The sequence below is a fragment of the Capricornis sumatraensis genome, chromosome 5 (assembly GCF_032405125.1).
Source record: "Capricornis sumatraensis isolate serow.1 chromosome 5, serow.2, whole genome shotgun sequence".
NCBI classification, from domain to species: domain Eukaryota; kingdom Metazoa; phylum Chordata; class Mammalia; order Artiodactyla; family Bovidae; genus Capricornis; species Capricornis sumatraensis.
Genome location: NC_091073.1, coordinates 12,545,657 through 12,565,264, shown reverse-complemented (window position 1 = coordinate 12,565,264; position 19,608 = coordinate 12,545,657). Strand labels below are relative to the sequence as shown.

Below are 19,608 nucleotides of genomic sequence, written 5' to 3'. Positions count from 1 at the left end.
GATATGGCAGGAAATAGTCCACTTCTTATATATCATAGTAGTTTGACTGTAAATGCATGATTTAACATCTATTCCAAACCCCATGAGTGTTTATTCTTCAGTTTATTTCCCTGGTAACAGAGGCAGTCACTTATAACCTAACCAGAATTAGAGAGGACTCTGCTCCCAACCTAAACCCAGATATTTCTCACCTCCCCCCCAGATTAGGCTGTTTTACCACATTTTGGTAATAAATATTCAGCATTTTCTAAGGGAATTTGGGATCATGAGAGGGATTTTTTTCTGACATGGAGCCAGGAAAGCTCATAATACCTCTTCATAGCATAAAGACAAATATTCCTCCCCAGCGTTTGCTTTATGCTCTTTGTATCAGTCATCTACTGCCATATAACAAACTGTCCCTGAGAAATGGAGTATTTCCTGCCATATCAGTAAACAAGGATGTCACAGTCATCAGTGATTCTGGCTCTCCAAATGTGAATTCCTGAGCCCTAGAGGCACTCAGGAGGCAGAACGATGCCTGTATCATTGGCAGCCACCAGGTCGCAGCCACTCCCTACAGTGATCAATGAGAACTAAGGATGTGAAAAAAGCAGGATACTGGCCCCCAGATAGCTGAGGTGCATGTCAAAGGAATGAAGCCAGTGAGCTCAGACTCTCGAATCTTCCCATATACAGAAAAGCACTAAATTCCTTAACCTGAGATGTCTGGTTTTCTTTAATTCACAAGATACCTATGATGTTCAGACTACCTGCCCCTTGTTGCAAACTTCTGTGTAAGCTGCCTCCTCCCTGTGTGTCTCCTCAGAGCAGTTCTCTCAGGATTATTGAGATGCTGCCTCCTGGGCTTGAAGTCCTGAAAATTCCCACTGAATAAAACACAACCCTCAACTTTTAGGTTGTGGTTAATTTTTAAGTTGACAGCTCCACACATAGCATCTTGAAACAACAGTAAGCACTATTTCACACAGGATGTGTGGGTCAGGAACTTGAGGCAGCTTAGCCAGGAGATTCTGGCTTGGGACCTTTCAGTCAGGTTGCAATTGAGACGTTGGCCAAGGCTGCAGTAATCTGATACCTGTTTCCAACATGGCTGGCAAACTGGTAGGGGGCCTCAGTTCCTCCTAAATTAACTGTAGGGGCTGTGTATGTCCTTATAACATGGAAGCTGGCTTCACCCCAGTGGAAGTGATCCAAGAGAGAGAGGCAGAAGCTACATCTTTTATGACCTATAACCTCAGAAGTCACAAGCTATCATTTCTGCAAAGTCTTACTGGTACCTAGTTGGATCTGTTTCTTTGATTTGCTTTTCGTTACTTTATTCTTATAATCATACGTAATGGCCTACTTTGGGGACCCCTGCTGCTCTGCCTGACTGTAAGTGCCTTTGTTCAGCTCACAGAGAGACAACTTGACGCAGCCCACCTGTGAATGGCTGCAGGAGAGAAATTAACACATCCGCTCCTATGTTGCAAGATAAATGGCCTTTTTACTTTACTTCCTCACCTCCTAACATCTAGATCCAGGTAAGATGGTTATTTTGAGATATTAGTCTGCCATCTTCTCTGTCAGTTGGTTTTCCAAATGAAGTCATATTCCTTGTTTTAACACCTTATCTCCAAGTTCATTGGTCTGTCATGCTGCGAGCAGAGAGAGCCTAGACTGTAATGTATTCAGTATGTTAACAGGACTGCAAAAGGATATGAATCCCAGGAGGCAAGGATCATTGCAGGCCATCTTAAAGGCTAGCTATCACATTCATTATGCCACTCTTTCCATCACATAGGAAACAGAAATTCCTTGTTTCCAACATGGCTTTCCTACATGGTTGGAAAACTGGTAGGGGGCCTCAGTTCTTCCTAAACTATAGGGTTTGTACGTCCTTACAACATGGAAGCTGGCTTTGCCCCAGAGGAAGTAATCCAAGAGAGAGTGAGGCCTCTCTCTCTTGTGACCAATTTGGGTTGGTATGTGACCAATCCAAAGGTCCTTGAGAAGGGATATTCCCTATTATTTATTATTGAATTTGCATTCTGTTACACATTAACTTTTAAGACATTGTTAGTGTCAATAATTGCTAAAAGTCTGATCAATGATGGGCACAATGGGAAAAAAAAAAGTCTCTAGATAATTTGTGTGGCTGTGCTGTGCCAGGCAGTGTGCTTTTCCTGGCTCCACATCTTTGATGTACTCCTCTATCTACTGCTGCACAAGACCTACCACTCAGAGCAAGAATTTAGATTCTGTTCTGAGAGGTAACTAACTGCTGAATAAACTTGAGGAGAGACAAGGTCACATTTGGATTTTATTAGGTTCCTTCTGTTGTCAGTATACAGGATGGGTTGGTGGTGGGGAGGAAGAAAGAGCAATACTGGAAACAGGCTCATTAAAAGTCTGTTTCAGAGAGTCCCTTTATCACAGATAAAGTTTTACACTTGTTATAATTCTCAGTTCCTTCATTAACTAATTTGAAGCTCAGCAAATTAATCTCAGCTGAGCAATGGTATGTGCTGATTTAGTGTTTAATAACAGCTGAGGAGGGTGGGGAACGAGAAGAAGGAAAGAAGGAAGGGAAGGAGGGAGGGAGGGGAGGAAAGGAAAAAAGGGAAAAGATAAAACTCTGTAGTATCTGCTACCTACTCCAGTGTTCTTGCCTGGAGAATCCCAGGGCTGAGGGAGCCTGGTGGGCTGCCGTCTATGGAGTCGCACAGAGCCGGACATGACTGAAGTGACTTAGCAGCAGCAGCAGCAGCAGTATCTGCTAATTTCTGTGGCATCAATACTTTCACCATGGCCAATTTCAAACTACAAACATGATCTCACTGGACAAGGAGCTGGGAAGAGATGTGTACACCTGGCTGATACCACCAGGCTCTAGCACCCACTGCTACCTTCAAGCTCTTTAAGCAGAAGCAGCCAGGAGCAGGTCAGCAGGTCAGAACATGACCCAAAGTCCTCACTCACACGGCCAGCAAGGGGGAAGACAGACTTCTTAGGCACCTGCTCACCCCAGAGGGGATCAGTCAGGAGCCAGGGTCCTCACTCTCCGCAGAAACATCCTGGTATTCAACTCCCAACCTGGACTATCCAGACCACAGAATTGGCCTGAGAGTAAGGACAAGAAAAAGGACGTGGGCATAGCGGCAAAAAGTATTTTTAAATTTAAGAGAATTATCTGTATTCATTTACTGGTAGCCCAGCTGGTAAAGAATCTGCCTGCAATACAGGAGACCCCAGTTTGATTCCTGGGTCAGGAAGATCCCCTGCAGAAAGGATAGTGTACCCACTCTAGTATTCATGGTCTTCCCTGGTGGCTCAGATGGGAAAGAATCCACCTGCAATGAAGGAGACCTGGGTTCAATCCCTGGGTTGGGAAGATCCCTTGGAGGAGGGCATGGTAACCCACTCCAGTATTCTTGCCTGGAGAATCCCCATGGACAGATTGAGCCTGGCAGGCTACAGTCCATGTGGTCGCAAAGAGGCAGACACGACTGAGCAACTAAGCACAGCACACACAGCCTTTCAAAGTATTAAAGAGTGAATTATGGAGCAATGCCACCAGATATATAATGCAGTTAAAATATTACTATGCCTTTTCTCTTAACGAGAAGCTGTTACCTTTTTCTATAAAGCATAACCCTGGAGACATGAATCTACATATATATTTTTTTCTATAGAGGATTTAAGTGAACAAGGACCACTCAAAATCATGGTTACCACATTATTATTAATAGGACCCAGTCACATTGGGTTTTTCACAAAACGTGAAAATAAAAAATTTCTTTTCTCATCTACCATCTCATTGTCTTCATCAAAATTTGCTGAAGCATTTCTTTCACAGAACAGTGTGGAAAGCTGGCCCATTTCCAAACAAAGTGAAAAAACCCTAAATTCCCTGTTAATCGCAGATTTGTATAAGAATATTAGGCAGGCCATAGTTGTGCTTTTTCTCCAGAGTTCCACAGTCCCACTGTGAGGTTTTAAAGGGCTCTGGCACACTATGGCACTGGCACAGAACCTTGCTGGCTGGAGGGTGGTGAGACACCCAGCAGGGAAAGGGAGAATGACTTTCTCCTAGAAAAGTTTTCCAGTGTTGGGGAGGGGAAGGAAAGGGGATAGCCCTTAGGCTAACCTGTCAGTATGCTTCAGGATTGAAGTTATTGCTAATCAGTGAAATGGGACAGCTAATTCAGATCCCTTGAGTCCTGTGGTTCTTTATATCTCTTCTGCAAGGACCTTTCCTTTTTTATTTTTTCCAGAGAAACCTGATGCAAGCTCTTCAAATTCTCTCCTAAACATGAAATATTTTAGAGATAATTTTGACTGTAAGTTTTTATGCTTTCTTATAAAAATGAAGAGGTGTGAGATCAGGAGAGGTAGAGAAGGAAGCAAAAAGCAAAAGAGGAAGTGACAAGCTCCATTTCCTCAAGATGAGTCTTAAGCGATGGTCTTAGTGGAACTACCACAAAAGCAATGATCTGACCTCACTGCATCATATCATGAGGAGCATGGTGTTGGTTTAACATTGGTGATAAATTTATTCACCTGGTTAAAGCTGCGACTGCCAAGTTGATCCACTATTACTATTTTCCCCTCTGAAATTAGTAAGTAATTTGTGGAGCAGTATTTGGAGACTATGTAAATATCCTGTTTTTTGTCAAACTTTCACCAATCAGTTTTAATTCCACTGATGTTTTCCCAACTCCATCTATTTTTCTATACTGATCATTTGGTATTTTATTGAAGAAGCAACTTTTCTTTCTTCCCGTTTCTATCAGTAGGGATGCATGGCTTTTTGCTTTATTCAATAGAGTCCATGTTATTTTGATGCTTAGATTGTCCCAGATTCAACTAGTAGGAACCTCTTTAAGCCAGCTCCTGTGTAATTTGTTAAGTCTCCATCCTTCTTCGAGTGTTTCTTTTTGCGGAAGACAATGTGCTGGGCTCATCTTGCACTTTTCCTACCCTGGGACTGGAATCAGTCTTTTTCTCCAAAGAGCTCTGTGTAGGGCATATTTTTAAAAATTGGTCTTGGATAGTGATTGCAAGCCATTTATATTTTTCCCTTCTGGTTGGTAAATCACTCTTGTGAATTTGGTTAGCATGAAGAGTTTCTCCAGCATTTCAGCCACCCTCAGGGAGCTTGTGCAACTTGGGGGCAGACTCCAGACTGTATATATAACACTCCAGTGTGTTAGTATAATCAGCTATGGGGATGGCCAGCCTGAAATGGCTTCACACTTCTAGTGCAACATACAGCTCTGGCATCTAATGTCCCATCAGAGCCATGGGTTCAGTGAGGGGTGCTTGTGAATACTATCACTGGGAGGCCAAAAACTAAAAGCTCATTCCAGGTCCCGGAAATTTTGAGGTGACTTACCTATTAGGACCACTTTTCCTGGCAACCTTGAGTTCTGAAGAATGAAGAAATGTCCTCCCATTTAACTATCTGAGAACTTGCAATCTCAAAGAGCACAGATGACTGGAAAAACTCCACTGATGAGGCAAGTCTAGCCCATTTGACTTTATTTGTTGTTTTTCTCTGGAATGTTGAAATAGTCCAGTGAACTCCTAAGACCATTCTTAGAAATGAAGGGTCTTGATGCTTTTGAAACAATAATGCCAGGTTTTCTGATTCCAACTGCTATTCTACAGGGGTTTAAAAGGGGCTGTGTCTTTTACAATTTGCACATATATGAGAAACATTTCTCAAAATATTTTACCTTAAAGCACTGATAAAAATGAGGACAGAAACAGAAACTTGTAAAAATACATCTTTTAATAAACATCAAGAAGTACAGTTTTACACTGCAGTTTACAGCAAACATATTATCTATTATAGTGTATATTTATTTACAAGTAAAGTAAATTCAGGCGTTTTTTCCTCCCATGGTTGGATAAACCAAAACTGGTGCATCATACTACATTTAAGGTCTTCCAAACTGTTTCCCAAGCTTCTGTAAAAGGCCTTTAACATGAAGAGACTTGTAACAACAAAAGAAAGATATCCCCCAACACAACGATAGCCTGATGAATGCTCAGAAGTTATTTTAAAAAATTATAAATATATGGATTCCTTTGATGGCTTTGAAGAATAAGAGTTTCTGACAGCAAATCTGAAATATTAAAGACAATCAGGGAAACAGCTGTTTCTTCTGCCATGTGAATCCATAATAAACACTAATATGAGGCTACAGTTTACGAAAAGAATCAAAAAAATGCTTGTAGTAAAAGTTCAACATTTTATATATATGGTCCCATGGCCTAAAAACCGTCTAGAATATTAATGGCTGAGTCTGCTTATACAAAGAATGGTGGAATTCTTGACACTTCTGGACAAAGTCAGTGAAAATGGGGACAGAAATTAATTAGTAAAAGGAAAATTAATATTAATCTCAGAATTTTACCTGCTGTTGTCTTAGAATGATCAAAACTCAGCTACATCCAAGAAGAGTAAAAAAATACAGAAGGAAATCAGAAGCTATTGCTTAAAAACCAGAGTTCTGCATGCTTTCAACTGAAGGCATTTAAAAATTATACAACTGGATTTACTTGCTATTTACATAAACCAGTGTTTGGAATTAGAAACAAAAGTACTGCTTTATACACAGAAGTACCAGAAGCATACTCAGATTTGCAAAAGAGGCACAATAACCTGTCAATCATGCAACTAGTTGTATGTGACATTTGTAATGGGTAATAGAACAAATTCCCCATGAACACAGTACAGATGTGGAGCAAATTACATCAAATAAGTAAGCAGCTCAAATTCCTAAGGGTAAAGACCCAATATCCCTGAATCTGTAAGCATTCATCTCGGTGTTAACATGGTTTCCTCTAAGCACTATCTCATTACAAGAGAGATCTTACATACTTCTCCCTCTTTGATATGCCATCATATTTTTAGAGGTGCAAAGGGAACAATTGGTGGGTTTTGTTTGTTTGTTTTTTTACCACTGTGGCCCATCCAGTTCTCATGAATCTGATACCCTGTTATCACAGCATCAAGACTAAGGTAGGTGCTCTCAAGGATCCAACAAACTGAAGTTCTGGATCCAAATATTGCTGGTATTTACAATAAGCCTGACTGCCAGAAAGCCATGTCTTTGGGTGAAAGGTACTCCAGGAACAATGATTGAGAAGTGAAGACCAGCTGCCACTGAGGCCAGTTAACCATCTGATATTCTATCTTGAAGTAAAATTTCTTAGTAGATGGGACAAGATCTCATACTTTCCATGTATCCTCTACAGCATCTAGTAACATGCTGGGCAAAGATATTAGCTCATGGAAATAATCGGTGATGGGGCGGGAACTGAATCAAGAGGGAACCTGGTCATGGGGAGGCCATGCCTCACTCCACCCATCACCCAAAAGGCAGTCACCCCGATGAATCTCTGCAGCTGTCACCGAAGAACAGATGCTTGTCCCCTGCCACTATCTGAAGGAGGACTAACCACTCAGGCCTCTTTCTTTCTTTCTCTTGGTCACTAAGAGATTACATGTAGGCCTAAGTGCCACCTGGTCGATGATATCTGGAAAAAAAAGGTTTTTTTTTTTTTTGCCTCAAAGGAAGCACCAATCCATCACATGGCACAGTTTAACTCTAATAATACAACTTATAGAACCATTAACTTTTATAATTAGGTTAAATGTTATCCATACTAATAGATATTTTAAAGGTTAGGCTTATTCTCTCTGACATCACTTAAAATACATTTTATTTTTAAACACAGGCATGAGGTAGAAGATAAGAACTCACAAAAGAAAGTCATCTTCAAAATACCAAACTCTATTCAATACAATTAGCCCCGAGAAAGAAGTAAGAAAAGTTACAGCCTAAGCTGGTAGACTGGCTACTGATAAACTATTACCCTTACCTGAAAAAAAAAAATCTTAATTTGAAATTGTCCATTTTTTCCCACCAATTTAAGGTATTACAGAAAAAGGGTGATACACATTCTGACATTCTGCAATATTTCTAAGGATCGCATACAACAGCTCCTCTTAATAATCATTTTTTACTATGTGGCTCTAAATCACCTCAATTGAGACACAGGTCCTTTCTACCTAAATAAATGATCAGATAACAATATGGAGGTTAAAAATGCTTTGAGCACAAGAAGCAAGATAAAAGGAATGATTCACATTTAAAATATTGTACTTTTCATAAAAACTAGCAGCACTTCATCCTACCAAAACATACAGATTTGGCTTCACTGATTGATCAGGAACGGAGAAAAATGGATATAGGTCCAAAGAGCTCTTTCAGGAGGGAAATGTGAGGCTACAAGGTTTCTTGAACAATGATTTCCCCATTAGGTGGTGTGGGAAACTACTGGAATGTCGATTTCAATGGCAGAGAGGCGGGAACGGGCTGAATAGGGCTGTGAATATGTGTGCATACCGGGAGGGTGGGAGTACAGCGGCTGCCAGAAAGGAGAGGGCAAGGACTTGCATGCACAGTACCAAATAAACAGTAGCAGGGCTGTCATAAACAAGCCCCCAGCACTAGCCACAGTGACATACACAGCATAGTCAAACGCAAAGACTGGCTCGAACTTCCTGTTCAGGTGGATGTTGTAAAAGATGACCCAGATGGATGGGGAGAGGCTCACAGTACCTGCCAGGAAAAACAGCAGCCCGGCCACCAGATGGCAGCCCGCACTATTGACCAGGCACTTAGCCAGTTTGATGTTGGGCACGGAGGACCTGAAGGCTGTGTTACACATTCCGATCAGGCAGAGCAGCAGGGCGCCCATCGCGATCAGGATGCTGAGGGGCAGGGCAAACTGGAGGACCCGCAGGTCCAGCTGGTCCACGGAGGAGTACCAGGCAGCGTCGTACATCAGGCAGTCATTGCCCCCGTCATAGCGGGCACACTTCACCCACAGGCCTGTGTAGACGGTCAGGTTCTTCTCGTTTCTGTTGAACGTGATCAGTCGCAACTTCCTCCAGTTGGGAAGCAGTGTGCCCGCAAAGAGGCCTGCTACGGAGGCGATTCCACACAGGAAGGAGAGCACGGTGGCCGCGTGGACATCCCGACAGCCCATGGCAGGCAGGCAGGTGTGCACAGTACTGCCAGTCAGACTGGGGGGACAAAGAAGACAGATCATGAGGGGACCCCGGGGGAGCAGTGTAGGAAGGGTGGGGCTGTCTGGAAACACAACCAGGGACATGGAATCAGACAGGGGAATTCTGTCCCTTGCCTCCATGTGCAATAGAAACAGGTATGAGCACATGTGCCCGTGACCGCGGAGCACAGGCATACATGCACACCCTTGCTCACCAATGATTGCTCATACAGCAACCAAAGTCTTGACACACGAGCATTTTTCTACCCGGTGAATCAGAGGAACAACGAACAGAATTCCAAATTCACTTAACATCACATCTGAAATTCTCTGTTTTCAAAAATCACTCATTCGACACCCACGTTCAAGCACTTGGATGTGTCAGACACTCAAATATGCAGGGTCACAGCACCATCCACAAACCATCAACTCCAAACACAAATTCAGCCTCCGATGCTCACGCGGATGTAAAAGCAGACTAGCAAAACAGGCAAAGGTGTGAGGAGGGCAGCGGAGTAGCTGAAGGCAGACGCTGAGCTAGATGGCGTGAATTCAAATCCCTGCTTCCTCAGTTACTAGCCAAGTGACCCAAGTGACTTTGGATCAGCAACACTACATCTGTGCGCCTCATTTTCCTCATCTGCAAAATGGGGAAAGTAACAGTGCCTAAAAACCACAGCCTTGACTAGACGGACCTTTTTGTTGGCAAAGTAGTATCTCTGCTTTTGAATATGCTGTCTAGGTTGGTCATCACTTTCCTTCCAAGGAGTAAGTGTCTTTTAATTTCAGGGCTGCAATCACCATCTGCAGTGATTTTGGAGCCCCGAAAAATAAAGTCTGACACTGTTTCTACTGTTTCCCCATCTATTTCCCATGAAGTGATGGGACCGGATGCCATGATCTTCGTTTTCTGAATGTTGAGCTTTAAGCTAACTTTTTCACTCTCCGTTTTCACTTTCATCAAGAGGCTTTTTAGTTCCTCACTTTCCACAAGAGTGGTGTCATCTGCATATCTGATTCTCCTGGCAATCTTGATTCCAGCTTGTGCTTCATCCAGCCCAGTGTTTCTCATGATTTACTCTGCATATAAGTTAAATAAGCAGGGTGACAATATACAGCCTTGATGTACTCCTTTTCCTATTTGGAACCAGTCTGTTGTTCCATGTCCAGTTCTAACTGTTGCTTCCTGACCTGCATATAGGTTTCTCAAGAGGCAGGTCAGGTAGTCTGGTATTCCCATCTCTTTCAGAATTTTCCACACTTTATTGTGATCCACACAGTCAAAGGCTTTGGCATAGTCAATAAAGCAGAAAGAGATGTTTATCTGTATATGACATATTATAAAAACCAGTATGTTATTCAGCTTTATTTCTTCAGGAGTTTGAAACTCACTCTCCAAATACCACTCAAATATATTTTTTCTACTTTCTACCATGTCTCCTGCAAGGCAACAGAACAGACTGCTTTAATTTACTATATATTTAGTCCAATCACAAGAACTGGGAATAATTTTTAGTCAAGGCTATGGTTTTTCCAGTGGTCATGTATGGATGTGAGAGTTGGATTGTGAAGAAAGCTGAGCACCAAAGAATTGATGCTTTTGAACTGTGGTGTTGGAGAAGACTCTTGAGAGTCCCTTGGACTGCAAGGACATCCAACCAGGCAATCCTAAAGGAGATCAATCCTGGATGTTCATTGGAAGGACTGATGCTGAGGCTGAAACCCCAGTACTTTGGCCACTTTATGCAAAGAGTTGACTCACTGGAAAAGACCCTGATGCTGGGAGGGACTGGGGGCAGGAGGAGAAGGGGACGCAGAGGATGAAATGGCTGGATGGCATTACCGACTCGATGCACATGAGTTTGGGTGAACTCCGGGAGTTGGTGATGGGCAGGGAGGCCTGGCACGCTGTGATTCATGAGGTTGCAAAGAGCCGGACATGACTGAGCGACTGAACTGAACATACTTATACACACACACATATATAAGTGTACAATATAAAAATCGGTTTAAGTGATTTTTATATCGTAAAATATAAAAGTGACTATTTCTTAAAGTCCTCAAGAATGACTAGTTGTTAAGTTTTTCTGTTCTTAGTTTACTATTTATCATGTTGTCTTCTGTCAATATTACCAAAAGTAGTAATTGTTTAAAAAAAAAAGTTATGGATGAAAATACTTGGAGGAATTATGGTCATTATTTTTTTTCCAGCAAATTTTAAATGCCTGATTTTAGCAACCAACCAACCACCTGAGTCCAACAATGGAAACTCTGGTGCAGGTTTGAGGACATTTACAGTGGAAAATGCCACTGGTTTTGTCAGTCTCTAGAATCCAGCTTCCTGTTGGTTTCTGCTCATTTATCTTCTCCCTAGTATACTCAGAGCAACTTGCACAGTGCCTGCTACACAAGTCATTTTAGGAACATTTGAATAAATAAATACTAGGCTCTGACCCAAGACCACAGTAGCTTAAAAAGGTAGACTCTTAATGATATAGAACTGGACAAGTAAGTAGCCATTACTAAGCAATCATTCATTCAGCAGGGATTTACTATTCAGCACATTCAAGACACTCTGTTAGGTCCTAGAGGCACACCAAGGCCATAAAGATCTGGACTTTGCCCCAACATGTTAACCGCCAGACTAAGGGAAAGAATACGCTGTTTTATCAAAACTCAAAGTGCTGATAATGAAAAAGGCGTCTGATTACTACATATCAAGTGATCACTGTTAGGTATCAACCAAATAAGATATACAAGTTCATAAAAATGAATAATTCAAGGTTAGAGAAAAACTGAGCCATGAAAAGAAAGAAGACTTAATGAACATTGGGAAGATGTAAAAAAAAGTTTCCCTCAATTCCTTTCAAAGCTTCAGAACGCCTTCAGATCACCACGGCTAAGTCCTAACCCAATCACAATTCCTTCCTGTTTTCAGAGGTAGGGGACAAACACTTGGAGTATCAGTATAATTGAGTTTCCTTCATTCAAGCTCCCCTGTACCCTGATTCCTACAAACAAAATGAGAAACAAGATCAGAATGAATTTTATTACTAATAAATAAATTTCTGTAGTTCTTAGCCTATAGATTATCAAATGACACTAATAAACAGAGCCAGATCAATATTTATTATCTATTTCAGTTTTAAGTGTGTTCAAACTTATCCTGCATCATATCAATCCAGGTGTTGTATCAGTCCCATGAATTGGCTTCTGCTGAACTATGCTTGGCTCAGATCCCAGAAACTAACTAAAAGTCATATTTTTAGAGAGCCAACAAGTATACCTGGAGCAGCGGCTGCGTGGCAAGCAGCCAAGAGGAGCTATCCCACATCCAAGGTCAGGAGCGGCGGCTGCATTTCGCTGGTGCAGCCGTGAAGACATACCCCATGTCCAAAGTAAGAGAAACCCCAGTAAGACAGTAGGCACTGAGAGAGGGCATCAGAGAGCAGACAGACTGAAACTACAATCAGAGAAAACTAACCAATCTGATCACATGGACCACAGCCTGGTCTAACTCAATGAAACTAAGCCATGCGTGTAGGGCCACCCAAGATGGGCGGGTCATGGTGGAGAGTTCTGACAGAATGTGGTCCACTGGAGAAGGGAATGGCAAACCACTTCAGTATTCCTGCCTTGAGAACCCCACGAACAGTATGAAAAGGCAAAATGATAGGATACTGAAAGAGGAACTCCTCAGGTCGGTAGGTGCCCAATATGCTACTGGAGATCAGTGGAGAAATAACTCCAGAAAGAAGGAAGAGACGGACCCAAAGCAAAAACAACACCCAGTTGTAGATGGGACTGGTGATGGAAGCAAGGTCCGATGCTGTAAAGAGCAATACTGCGTAGGAACCTGGAATGTCAGGTCCATGAATCAAGGCAAATTGCAACTGGTCAAACAGGAGATGGCAAGAGTGAACGTCGACATTCTAGGAATCAGCAAACTAAAATGGACTGGAATGGGTGAATTTGACTCAGATGACCATTATATCTACTACTGCGGGCAGGAATCCCTTAGAAGAAATGGAGTAGCCGTCATAGTCAACAAGAGAGTCCAAAATGCAGTATTTGGATGCAATCTCAAAAACAACAGAATGATCTCTGTTTGTTTCCAAGGCAAACCATTCAATATCATGGTAATCCAAGCCTATGCCCCAACCAGTAATGCTGAAGAAGCTGAAGTTAAATGGGTCTATGAAGACCTACAAGACCTTTTAGAACTAACACCCAAAAAAGATATCCTTTTCATTATAGGGGACTGGAATGCAAATGTAGGAAGTTAAGATACACCTGGAGTAACAGGGAAATTTGGCCTTGGAGTACAGAATGAAGCAGGGCAAAGGCTAATAGAGTTTTCCCAAGAGAATGCACTGGTCATAGCAAACACTCTCTTAAAACAACACAAGAGAAGACTCTACACACAGACATCACCAGATGGCCAAATTGATTATATCTTTGAAATAATCAGATTGATATAATCTGAAATCAGACTGATTATATTCTTTGCAGCCAAAGATGGAGAAGCTCTATACAGGCAGCAAAAATAAGACCAGGAGCTGACTGTGGCTCAGATCATGAACTCCTTATTGCCAAAATCAGACTTAAATTGAAGGAGGCAGGGAAAACCACTAGACCATACAGCTATGACGTAAATCAAATCCTTTATGATTATAGAGTGGAAGTGAGAAATAGATTTAAGGGACTAGATCTACCTGATGAACTATGGATGGAGGTTCATGATATTGTACAGGAGACAGGGATCAAGACCATCCCCAAGAAAAAGAAATGTAAAATAGCAAAATGGTTGTCTAAAGAGGCCTTACAAATAGCTGTGAAATAGAAAACTGAAAAGCAAAGGAGAAAAGGAAAGATACACCCATTAGAATGTAGAGTTCCAAAGAATAGCAAGGACAGATAAGAAAGCCTTCCTCAGGGATCAATGCAAAGAAACAGAGAAAACAATGGAATGGGAAGACTAAAGGTTTCTTCAAGAAAATTAGAGGTATCAAGGAAACATTTCATGCAAAGATGGGCTCACTGAAGGACAGAATGGTATGGACCTAACTAACAGAAGCAGAAGATACCAAGAAGAGGTGGCAGGAATACACAGAAGAACTGTACAAAAAAGATCTTCATGACTCAGGTAATCACGATGGTGTGATCACTCACCTAGAGCCAGATATTTTGGAATGTGAAATCAAGTGGGCCTTAAAAGCATCACTATGAACAGAGTTAGTGGAGGTGACGGAATTCCAGTGGAGCTGTTTCAAATCCTGAAAGATGATGCTGTGAAAGTGCTGCACTCAATATACCATCAAATTTGGAAAACTCAGCAGTGGCCACAGGACTGGAAAAGGCCAGTTTTCATTCCAATCCCAAAGAAAGGCAATGCCAAAGAACGCTCAAACTATCACACAATTGCACTCATCTAACAGGCTAGCAAAGGTAACGCTCAAAATTCTCCAAGCCAGGCTTCTCTGGACTTCCAGATGTTCAAGCTGTTTTTAGAAAAGGCAGAGGAACCAGAGATCAAATTGTCAGCATCTGCTGGATCATCAAAAAAGCAAGAGAGTTCCAGAAAAACATCTATTTCTGCTTTATTGACTATGCCAAAGCCTTTGACTGTGTGGATCACAATACACTGTGGAAAATTCTGAAAGAGATGGGAATACCAGACTATCTGCCCTGCCTCTTGAGATATCTGTATGCGAATCAAGAAGCAACAGTTAGAACTGGACATGGAACAACACTATGGTTCCAAATAGGAAAAGGAGTATGTCAAGGCTGCATATTGTCACCCTGCTTATTTGACTTATATGCAGAGTACATCATGAGAAATGCTGGGTTGGAAGAAGTACAAGCTGTAATCAAGATTGCCAGGCGAAATATCAATAACCTCAGATATGTAGATGACACCACGCTTATGGCAGAAAGTGAAGAAGAACTAAAGAGCCTCCTGATGAAAGTGAAAGTGGAGAGTGAAAAAGTTGGCTTAAAACTCACCATTCAGAAAACTAAGATCATGGCATCTGGTCCCATCACTTCATGGCAAATAGATGGGGAAACACTGGAAACAGTGTCAGACTTTATTTTGGGGGGCTCCAAAATCACTGCAGATGATGACTGCAGCCATGAAATTAAAAGACACTTACTCCTTGGAAGGAAAGTTATGACCAACCTAGACAGCACATTAAAAAGCAGAGATATTAGTTTGCCAACGAAGGTCCATCTAGTCAAGGCTATGGTTTTTCCAGTGGTCATGTATGGATGTGAGAGTTGGACTTTAAAGAAAACTGAGCACCAAAGAATTGATGCTTTTGAACTGTGGTGTTGGAGATGACTCTTGAGAGTTCCTTGGACAGCAAGGAGATCCAACCAGTCCATCCTAAAGGAGATCAGTCCTTAATGTTCATTGGAAGGACTGATGTTGCAGCTGAAACTCCAACACTTTGGCCACCTGATGCGAAGATCTGACTCATTTTAAAAGACCCTGATGCTGGGAAAGACTGAAGGCAGGAGGAGAAGGGGACAACAGAGGAAGAGATGGTTGGATGGCATCACTGACTCAATGGACATGAGTTTGGATAAACTCTGGGAGTTGATGATGGACAGGGAGGCCTGGCGTGGCTGCAGTCCATTGGGTCACAAAGAGTCGGACACGACTGAGCGACTGAACTGAACAAGTATATGGCATTTTTCAGAAGGGAAATATTATGAACCTTAATTTAACTGAATTTCAATCTCGGTGCTAGAATTAATGTCCCCAGTCTTTGTAACTTTCTTTGGCTGCTTTACATTTTATACCCTGCTCATAACTCTACATGTGTATGATTTGATAGAAAGACTGAAGAGACTTAGCAGCAGCAGCAGCAGCAGTATATCCCATAGAGGGAAAAAGTAACATCTTATAGGGACAGTGAGAGAAGGAATATGTTCAGTGATTTAAAACTGAAAGATATGCTGACTCTTGGAGCCCTACCAATTAATTTGAAACCATGCATTATTTTTTCAATTGAAAATCTGATCATTCCACTACATGTTTTACCATTCAATAGCTTTCTATTGAATAGTTTCCTCAGAATAAAGTTTCCAAAGTTTCAAATCATTCCCATAATTTCCAAAGTTTTACTTCCCACCATCTGGTTCCTGACAGATTCTTAGTTTCCTTTCTGAGTCAGTTTCCTACCTTACATATTAGTCTATGTAAACATAATGCTTTTAACTTTTCAAATTTTGTTTTTCAGTGTGGGCTTTTGCTCATGCTGTTTCCTCCTAGAACTTTCTTAATCCCATCCTATTCTTTGCTTAGCTGACATGTATTTATCCTTCTAGTTTCCAGGGAGCCCTGGACCTGAACCTCCCCTCTCCTCTCTGACCCTTCACCTTCCCCCGTCCCTAATTACACGCCCTGGTTGCACCTTTGTAATTTTTCTTTGATAGCAGTGAATTTGCTTATACTCTCTGTTCAGTGTTTATCCTTCTCACCAGACTGTAAATTCCAGGAGCACAGAGAGCCTTCTGTTTTATACACTGTGTCCAACACTGGCACATAGAAGGTACTCAATTATCTGTTTAATGAATGAACAAAAAAACAAATGGAAGGTTCATATGAGTATGGTGAGGACACAGAGCGTTATAAATTTGCTCCAGGATCAGCTCACTCATTACATTCATTCATACTCTGTGTTCTGAAGCCTCCAAACTGCTTCTAAAATGTGCCCCTGCTTTCCACTCTTTACTGGCCAAAGTCTCTCATTTTTAAAAATGAAGTTCATTTTCTTCCCCCAGAAATTTCCTAAGAAAGATGAGGCCATTCCCAGGTTATTTATATGCAGCCTCTGCTTCTAGAAACACATATATAAGTTTAGCGACACTGATTAATTCCCACTGTGGTTAGACAATCAATTCTGACAGTTCATTCCCATGTTTTCAACTTAATAGGTATGTTACATACAGGATGTGCCTCTTGCCATTAAGAGTGGTTCATATATCAAATTAATATTTGCTTATCTAAGTTAAACAATTTTTTATACTTGTATTTCTACTTCCTTTTTAAAATATTTCTCCCAATGAGGAAAAAAAATAAACATCTTTTTGCCATATGAAAACCCCTTATTAGCAACTGTAGCAGATGTGCAAGGCTAAGAATACACTTTAACAATCTGAGGAGCACCCACGAACACTAGCTGGGCGACAGGTCTTGAGCTGAGTTGTATATACAGATGTGTGGGCTTGCAGTTTCCATCTGGGAGGCAGCATGGTATTGTAGCCCAGGCAACCCAAGAGTGAAACGCCAGTCATAAACCACCATTTGCAAACTGGGCAAGTCCTATGCCCTCGGCATCTCAAATTTCTCCCAAGATAGTTGTGAGATCATAAACAGTAAAACCCTTTGTAAAACAGAATAGGGCGGGAAATTTAAGTCTGTGACGATTATTGGTAGGTTTATTTGAGAGCATTCTCTTTGAGAATAGCCACTGACCTAATCAGATTAGGCCTCTGTTCGAAACACCCACTTCATATCTGACTGTTCCACAATGACTTGCAGACGAGATGGTACACAATTGAAGGTTATCAAAGATATTTCAAATAAAAATATTTTTCAAAAGAATATCTTTCCTGTGGTTTTGAATAGAGTTCAAAGAAGTTTGGAGCAGGAATAAGGGCCAAGAGCTTTAAGAATTCTCAGATCCATGACTGTATTTTTTTCAGAGACAATTCTAAGGAATAGCTACATGAGAACACATCTGTAATAGCAGCTACGTTATTCCTCGGTAGTAACACTAGCAGTCCCTTCTACCTTAGAAGGGTTTTCTTAGAAGATGCAGATCATCAACATAGCACCTGGAATGGAGATCTATCCTATAACTTTATTTTGTTAAGAGAAAACAGTGTCATATATATGGAAGTAAAATGAAGAAATAAAATCAAGGGATGTACTTACTCTTTGAGGTACTTGATGGTTCCAAAACAACTTTAATCACCTTAGAAGAAATATGTACACACCTGAACACAGTCAAGATGACCTGGACGTAAAGAACAGGAAAAGTTCTCCAAATTAATATAGCACTTCTTTAAAAACTCAATGTGAATTCATATGGAATTAGGAAAAATAATTATCAACCATCTAAAACCAAAGAAATCTTAAGCCAAAAAAGGTGAGTTAAAAAGGTAAGTTAAAAAACAAAAGTAGTTTATTCTTAAATTCACACAGTATCTATCTGTGAGCTACAGAAGAAAAAATTAACTCTCATTTTGTGACTTAAGAAGATAGGAAAAACAAGGATGGAAATCACTTCGCTGTTTTGGAAATCTTTTCATAACTACAGTGAAAGAATAAGGAGGGCTGATGAAGCACTATGTAATTAGTTGTCTTGGCATAAAACACATTCCTGAGGTTTCTTTTATTTCTTTTAAAAGGATACTGACAACAATGCTAGTCAAAGTTGCTTTGTACTGTGCCCCCTAAAACTTGCAACTAGAATTTCTTTTCAGTTTATAGTTCCACCAACAGCTCAACCCACCATTTAAATGTTTTCATATATCTTTCTTAAGCATCAACAACTTCCTCTTCAAACACTATTTACCTCAAGTAGAAGGAGAGAAGGAAAACTTGTAACGCCTAAGAACTTCCTGGTTTAAGGCGTGTCTATATACATATATACTGCTAGCCCTACAATGATCATAAAGTAGAATGATGTCCCCAACAGTCTGCAGGAAAGGGATTTCAACCAGATTTTTTTTTTTTCTTTTCTAAATATATGTCTGGTTGGTTTCAATCACAGTTGCTTTACTTACTCCAAAGTTAAGTTTTTACAATATGAAACACACAATAGGATCTCTGAGCAATCTTTTTAAAGTCAGGTAACCAAGTCTGGCCTTCTAATGTCACGACTGGCCCCTTGCAAAGCCTGTAACACAGAACTTGGGCTTCAGAGAAGAGCAAAGCAGGCTTCCAGAGAAGCCCGCCTCCCGCCTACCCTCTCTGCACTCCCTTTGAGCTGTGTCCTTAGGAGCATCAGAGTTGGCAGAAAGACATAGAAAGTTAAAAAAAAAAAAAAAGAGAGAGAGAGAGAGAGAGCTTTCCTGGTTAGAGCCAACTGCAAAGAAACTGCAACAGTGGCTATGAATGCTCTCAGAGCAAGCTCATCCCTGCACCACTAAGTGGGTTTGAACGGAGAGCAGGTCATCATTACACAACCAGCATGACCTAGTGATTCAAAAATAGCAACCTGCACCTCCACAGCACACACCTGGCCAGCCAAGTCCCTAGCCCTGGCCAGACACGTTGACATTTTCATACTACTGGGTCCAAAGTAATTTTGGGAGCTTCATCAAACACCTCCTCATTCAGCATTCATGTCCACGAAGGTGGTCAGCACTTTCCAATGCTGAGTGACTCAACTCGTTTAAGCAACCTTACACAAAATCCTCAACTACTTATGCAAAAGACTCAGAAACCAGAACATTCTTGCCCACACCTACCTGTTTCTCACATCCAGGGCACTTTCACTCGCCCACACTGAGGAGCCT

General features: G+C 41.3%; 1 protein-coding gene across 1 annotated transcript; it reads right to left on the bottom strand.

The window, feature by feature from the left end:
- Window positions 1-8,094: 8,094 nt before the first annotated feature.
- On the bottom strand, window positions 8,095-19,608 carry CLDN12 (claudin 12). Its single transcript, XM_068973309.1, has 3 exons — window positions 19,561-19,608; window positions 18,020-18,101; window positions 8,095-9,088 (listed from the first exon to the last, which is right to left on the bottom strand). Exon 3 carries the CDS (start codon window positions 9,049-9,051, stop codon window positions 8,317-8,319), a length of 735 nt encoding a protein of 244 aa, XP_068829410.1. The 5' UTR covers window positions 9,052-9,088; window positions 18,020-18,101; window positions 19,561-19,608; the 3' UTR covers window positions 8,095-8,316.